Source organism: Delphinapterus leucas, chromosome 17 (genome assembly GCF_059928025.1).
Source record: "Delphinapterus leucas isolate spDelLeu-1000000601 "Yukka" chromosome 17, BTC_Dleu_Yukka2, whole genome shotgun sequence".
Lineage (NCBI taxonomy): Eukaryota > Metazoa > Chordata > Mammalia > Artiodactyla > Monodontidae > Delphinapterus > Delphinapterus leucas.
Genome location: NC_143145.1, coordinates 13,521,508 through 13,528,366, shown reverse-complemented (window position 1 = coordinate 13,528,366; position 6,859 = coordinate 13,521,508). Strand labels below are relative to the sequence as shown.

Genomic DNA, 6,859 nt, shown 5'->3' with positions numbered 1-6,859 from the left:
ATTTAGGAGAAAGAGGAACAGCGGCCTCCACGAAAATCACCCCAAAATATATGCACATTCTATATTAGACTCCCTTTCCCTCTACTTTCCTGTGCAATGAGAACCATGGTAAATTAAGGACAACCACTCTAGGGAAAAATGGTCTCACTGCTGCTTGAGCTCTCGATAACCTTCAGCATTCAACACTCTTCCTATTTAAAATCCTCACGGGAGCCTGTTGATGGAGCCCAGGTTTTTGAGCCTCACAGGACTGTGGCAGTGACTTCAGGTGCTGGTCTAAGGAGTGCTGGTGGCCTCCCACACGCCAGTCCCAGAGGCCACATCTGCTCCTGTACCTACTGCTGGCACCTGCATCCTTTATCACGTCAGCAGTGCCACTTGATCACATGGGCCTGTTTTCTGTAATTAAATCACTCAGCGAGCCCATTCCCTTTGTCTGGGATTCTGAAACCACCTAAGACGCAACATGGGTTACTGATCTTATTACCAAACCTCCCCAGTACAGACTCCAAAATGTGAGTGTGGCTTCTGGCAACGTTTGCACTGATCCTGAAAAAAATCAATGGGTATTGGAAATGTATGTTCACGAGATGTTCTTCATGAACATGGAGCCTAGAAGCAATAGGTGATTAATTCCCACACAGTAAATGCAGGGAGGGTTTTCAGTCACTAAATGAATTCATCAAAATGTTTACTGAGTAATGTAAAGATGAAACACACTTAATATTTCAGAAAAATTGCAGTTAAGCTGAGGAGCCTGGATTTGGACCAAAAATGGCAGAAAGTATACAAATGGAAAAAACCCATATATAAATAGAGTTAACTCTAATGAATGGTTTATTGGAAACCCTCAGAGCATTTGTCAAAAGGACTTGACAGATTCTATTGTAATAAGACATAGTGAAGAGGAAATGGTTTAAAAGACGTCATCAATCTTTTATTTAACTAAGCACTTGCCCTTCATTTTGAAGGAAATGATACAATTTCAAATCTGAACCTCCTTCTCAAGAAGTGGTGTGAGAACGTAACATTGATTTAACATACAATCTTCAACAAAAATCAAGTTTACACAATTCACTAGGAAATAAAATACATGAAATTTATCAAGTTAGTCAATGTAATTCTCCATGGGTCACAAGTATCGCTAAGAACAAAACAATGAAAAGCTGAATAAACCAGTCAAGTTTATAGTTACCTGATTAAAAAAAAAAATTCACAAATAAAATGTAACTTTCCAAACAAATCCTTTCAATGATGATCACACTAGATTTTATTTTAATTTACAAAAAAACAATGGTTAGACAATCACATAATATCAAGAGTCTTCAACACAGTGGATTCCATTTTGTTAAGAGAAAAAAAATAGAAAACAAGTAATCCTTAAATTTTCTTCACTCTCCATAGCATATGTTGTAGAAAATTAAACTTTTGCTTCCAAAAATATGTTTCCATGTGGTTATGGTGTTGTCGACTGGTGCTCTTAGGGCCAGAAGCAGCAAAGACATGAGAAATTTAACTACTGAAGTGTCATTTTTCATAAAAACTAAAAATTTCCTTAAAGGTCTGGAGTAAAGTCTTCTGCTAGGCTTGTTAGTGCTATAAAGTCATTTTTAATTAAATGTAGAATAAAACTACAAAAACTATGAGTTCTTTCAATATAAAAAGTTGTGTAGCTGAAGTTGTAGGCTCCTTTGCCATACATAAGCAGTCTCAATAAAATATTTGCTCAAGTAAGAAAATATAATTTGTCTGATTACATTTAGCATCCGTTCCAGTTGGGTGTCCTGCTTATCCCTGCCAGAGCTTCTAAAGAACATTAGAATCAATATTCCTTGCCTTCAAAGAGCATCCGTAATTCACAGTACAAAACAGTTCTAGAATCTTAGTCCTAAGGAGAAACAAAAATTATTAAATATATATATATATATATATTTTTTTTTTTAAAGTGCCAGATGTAGCCATTGCCTGGACATTAAAAACTCTTATCCACAACACTGCCATCTTCGAGAAAGATGCCAACAGTTGATTCAGTCCCCTTTCCTTGCAACCTTCAGTGGCTGGTTGGTGCTTTACTTTAGGCATGATGACCCTAATAAAACTTCCAACAGAATCACTGTTCCGAAGCATTACGTACTTCACATCTCTGGTACCCTGTAAAAACACGTGATAAAGCAGCATCTGGAGTAGATCTTTCCTCTTCTAGATCATGTTCAAGCCCTGTTATCAAAAACCTCTTCTCTAGAGGGAGAATGCTACTACTGATATGGATTTTATAAGAGTTCTTCCTTCAAGTTGAGGTTTCTCACAAAGCTGTTTGTAACAGAGTCACTCGGTGTGACCAATGACATTCACTTTCCATTGAGGGGTGAAGGAGGGAGACAGAGACTGAGCAGTGGAAAAGAGAGCTGGCTGGCTAGCCCAGAGCTGCTAGACAGTGCCGCTCTGTTCTTCTCTCTTGCTGTCTGCACAATGTCATTACATTCAACTTTCTTTGATGGTGTTAAACATAAAAGACAATCCAAATCTAGAAGGCTCTCCTAAATGTCTTTACCCACGTTTACCTTGCTCCGCTTTTCCATGAGCAAAACAATACAAACGCAAAGCTGCGAGATTATTAAACAAGAAAACTAGATCAACATTTCCAACAGGAGACTGACGCTTCTCCAAATTCCTGGACCAGGGCTGAGTGTGGTTCATCTTTAACATTGACAGGACCTGTTTGGAGATTCCTGTTAAAACAGGGAACATAGCTAATGCCCTTGTAATGAAATAATTTCATGTTGAGGTGCTATAAAGGTCTAGGCTTTTAAAAATTATGGCCTCAAATTCCCAAGTTTAAAAAAAGTACGTGTACAAGGAAATCCTTCAAGTTTTGTTGCCTTGATTTAAAGATCTCCAGGCAGGAGGCCTGAGGATGGCCACCACTGTGGAACACTCAAGTATGAGTCTACTCCAGCTGTAAGAATTGGGTCACAAAATGACTTGTTCAGCGTAATCTATAATGATTCCCAAGAGAAAAAAAAGAAACTTCACTCAACTTTTTAGACAGCATTAGCGATGCCACTGTACAGCAGAGGGTTCTGAAATCAAGGGCACGTATCATTAAAGAGCTCACAGGAAAACAAAGGACAGACTGTACATTTTTTAAAGCCTCAGAGTAAAGCAAACACAGCAGCAGATTCAAATAGTATCAGCCATCCTGCTTCGGACAGATCCCACAACCACCAATCCATGCTTTAGGACTGTCACCAGATCTGGCGCTGACTACACCAGTCTGCATTTATTTATGATTGCTGTCACCCCTCTTCATTGAGAAAGCATTCTGAAGGGGTGTTCTCCAAGCGACAAGAAGACTGCAGCAATATAACAAGACTTTACACCCTGAATTAAACTGCATCGAGTGTGGCTACCAAAATAAACAACTATCACTGAAATATGCCTCAAGCCTAAGATTTTACCACCAGCAAAACAAAACTGAGTGAGGGGGATGAGGCAATGAGGGAAAAAAAAAAAATTCACAGGACCACCACACCAAAGCCTTAAATTAAAAAAAAAAAAGTTACCTTCACTATTCAGGAAGAGAGTCAGGTGGGGGAATGGACAGGAAACTGACTGATTCCTGCCAGGGCAACCCTGTTTGGCTGTTTCTGTAGTGGATACCTTATGGGGTGGCAGCAGCCAACCTCCCGTGTGACCTGGGGATGAACATGGCCAAGCAGGCTTAATTAGATCAGAGACACAAAGGGCTATTCCCTCCTTTGATAACAAATACCACAGCTGTAAGTGCCTACAATAGCAAGCGAGAAACAAAGGCAGCAAAACAGAACCAAAATTGAATCCTTCCTTTAGCTGGCCCCTGACAATGATTTACATGTAACCTGGGAAGTGGCGATGGCCCAGGAGACTCAGCTGGAAGCCAGCTCCAGAAGACAAATCGCTTGGGGATGGGGAGGGGGCAAGTAGCAAAATCTTTGTTTTGTAGCCCAAGTTTACTCAACTACTTCTTACACTTCACAGGGGGTTGCTTGATTTCAGTCTGCGGCTCCCAGACCTGGTCCTGGTTTTACCAGCCTTGCACCCCAGAAAAACCACAAGATAAATCACCCCAGCTTCCCGAATCGCTCACACTGCTCTTTGGAGGTAGCACCACCACAAACCTGCTCTGGCTTTACTACAGGGCATCCTCCAAGCCCATGGTAGGAGGGGAAGCGGTCGGAAGGCAACAGCAGGCATTGGTACTCTGAACTTTTCTCCACCCCTAAGTGCATAAGAGGCGTCGATTTTTGGACCCAAGTCCAGCAGGGATTAAGTGTCTGGCAAGTCCACAGTGTGCCTCACCTCGGGAAAGGAAGACAGATTGAGCCGGCGGGCAAGAAGCCCAGAAGTGCCCCCGGCCAAAATGCTCCTACCTGCTCCCTCTTCCTCCTCCGTCCAAGATAACAAACTCAAGCCACAGCTGGCTGCGCTTTTCGCCAACTCTCCGTTTTCCAAATGGCCCAGGAGCCCAGATGGGGCCCAGAAGGTGGTGGAGGAGGGAGTGAGAGGAGGGAGGGAGCAGCGGCTGCTACAAACAGCTCCCTCACACAGCTCCGCTCTCAGCTCGCCGGTCAGCGAACCACCGCCTCTCGGGCCCCCTCCTCCCGGGCGGGCGCGGGGGGGCGCCCGGGAGGCGGCGTAGTCCGCGCGGCGTCGCTGTCGCTTACGTCCGGCTCGGCGGGGTGCAGGTGCGTGGCGAGCTCCTGCAGCACCGCGGTGCGCCCGATCTGGTCGTTGCGCCGCTTCTCCATGATCAGGTCCTCCAAGCTCTGGAACTCGAGCGTGTGGCTACGCTGCGCAGAGAGCTGGATCTGCAGCCGGTAGGGCTGCTTACCGATGCGCAGCTCGCCGCCGATCTTGAATTCGCGCTTGCCGTAGCGGCACCAGGCGGCGAAGCTCTCCGAGTTGCGCCAGCTCAGCTCGCGCTCCTTGGCGCCCACGTGCGCCAGCGCGTTGCGCACCACGGCGCTGGGGCTCAGCGGCTTGTAGCGGTATAGCTCGTTTACCACGCGGCCGCGCCGGCCCTGACTCGCGTCCGTCAGGAAGCTGTTGCTCACCTCCAGCCGGTGCAAGTGCACCACCTGGAAGTTGCCCACGTAGACAGCCCAGTGCGGGTACTGCGCCTGCGACACGAACTCCACCAGGTCGCCAGGCCTGCACTTGTTGAGCAGGTTCTCGGGCGTGTAGGTGCTCAGCGCCGCGGAGCCCGGCGCGAAGCTTTTCTGGTAGATGCACTCGTCCCGGTAGAACACGGAGCACTCCACCTCGTGCAGCCGCGGGTCATAGGGCTGCGGCGAGGGCAGCGGCAGCCCGTCCCCGCCGTCAGGCAAACCGCCGCCACCGCCATCCGGCCCCTGGGGCGGCGGCTGCGGCTCCATGTCCTCGTCGTCATTGGAGAAAATGTAGGAGACCCCGATGCGGGGCCCGTCGTCCCGGTCCACGCCCGTCGGGTCGGCAGTGGGAACTTCCTTATAACTTAGGTGGGTCAGTTTCTCCACCTGGTTGCCCATCACGCTGCGGACACACGTTCACACCGCCGTGAGAGGAGAAAGCGAAACCACCACTAGGGTCATTGGCACAGGTCCCCGGACAGGGGCTCAGACCACCTGTTGGGAGAGGAAGGCAAGGAAGCCATGTAGGAGCCCTTCCGTGAAACGTGCGATTTGTTCTTAAGAGGAGAAAGAAAGGTTGGGTGTCGGGCACTTGGAGCCATTTTACGGGAAGTCTCAGATGTGGCGAGCTTTTCCTCACTTTTCCGCCTCCAGGGTCACGGTCGCAGGAGGCCGGGCAACTCCAGCTCTCCCCCGCCCCCAGCCCTTCACCTCGCCCAGGCAAAAGCCCATTGCATCAGCGACTCCTACCGCTTCCGCCAGCGCCCTACCTGCCAATCCCAAGCAGGAGGGAGAAAGGAAAAGAAACTTTAATTCCCCTTTCCTAGCCCCCTCCTTTCACCTCAGGGTCCTAAGTTACCCAAGAGACGCCCCCATATCAATCGCTGAGGAAACCGGCTAGGACCCCGCAGCGCGGCCCGGGCAGGTGAGCCGCCCTACCTGGCTCACCTGCGGTGCTTTCTCCTCCCGTCTTGCCCGCCCCTCCCCCCGCGCGCCCGCCCTCTACCTCGGGTTACCTGCGCAAACTCACCCGCCTAGAGGTGGAGGCCGTGGAGAATTGGGAGGGGCCCCCCGCCGCACCCTGAGACTTCTAGGGCGAGTTTGCAGGTGTGCGCTCCGCAGGCTCTCCTCTCCGGGCGCCAGCGGCTGCGAGGCTGGTCATGGGGGAGCAGCGCATGTCTTGCCCCCGCGGCTACGCAGCGCCTCAAGACTTGAAGGTGGGGAGCGGCGCCTCTTCACACAGCACCCCTTCCCTCTGCCTGGGGCCGCTTCTCCCCTTCAACCTGCTCTTGGGGGAGGTGGGGCTCCTTAGAAGGAGGAGAAGGAAGCAGCCTTGGTGCCCCGCGGCGGCAGCTCCCGCTCGGTCCGGGCGAGCAACAAGCGCCGGAGCGGGAGAGACGGGATTGTAGATCCGGCTCCGGGCTCCCAGGGCGGGAGAGCAGCCGCTGGCATTTAAAGAGACAGGCGCTCGCTCCCGGAGCCCGGGTCTTTCCTGCACGGCGCTGAGCCTCAGGCATCCCCGCCTCCGCCCCGCCCACACGGGTCACGGGGCTCCGCCCAGGCCACGCCCCCGCTCCGGAGCGGATTTAAATCCCGCCGGTAAATAACCGATGGGTCGACTGGACTGGCGGTCTTCGCGCCTAACAAGTAGGATCTTTGCTTACCTTCTTAGAGCAAGACCTTGTTGTGAAGTCCTCGCTGCTTGCTCAGGT

General features: G+C 49.8%; 1 protein-coding gene across 2 annotated transcripts; it reads right to left on the bottom strand.

Moving 5' to 3' along the window:
• Positions 1-912: 912 nt before the first annotated feature.
• Positions 913-6,655, bottom strand: LRATD2 (LRAT domain containing 2). Of its 2 annotated transcripts, none has more exons than XM_022553989.3 (2): positions 6,178-6,655; positions 913-5,642 (listed from the first exon to the last, which is right to left on the bottom strand). In XM_022553989.3, exon 2 carries the CDS (start codon positions 5,544-5,546, stop codon positions 4,608-4,610), a length of 939 nt encoding a protein of 312 aa, XP_022409697.1. In that variant the 5' UTR covers positions 5,547-5,642; positions 6,178-6,655; the 3' UTR covers positions 913-4,607. The 2 variants fall into 2 exon arrangements, with proteins under 2 accessions (XP_022409697.1, XP_089754851.1); XM_089898725.1 differs by having other exon boundaries at positions 913-5,917; positions 6,178-6,654.
• Positions 6,656-6,859: the final 204 nt, after the last annotated feature.

Excerpts from the sequence above, each read along its gene's own strand:
- LRATD2 (XM_022553989.3), bottom strand. The coding sequence starts at position 5,546 with ATGGGCAACCAGGTGGAGAAACTGACCCACCTAAGTTATAAGGAAGTT.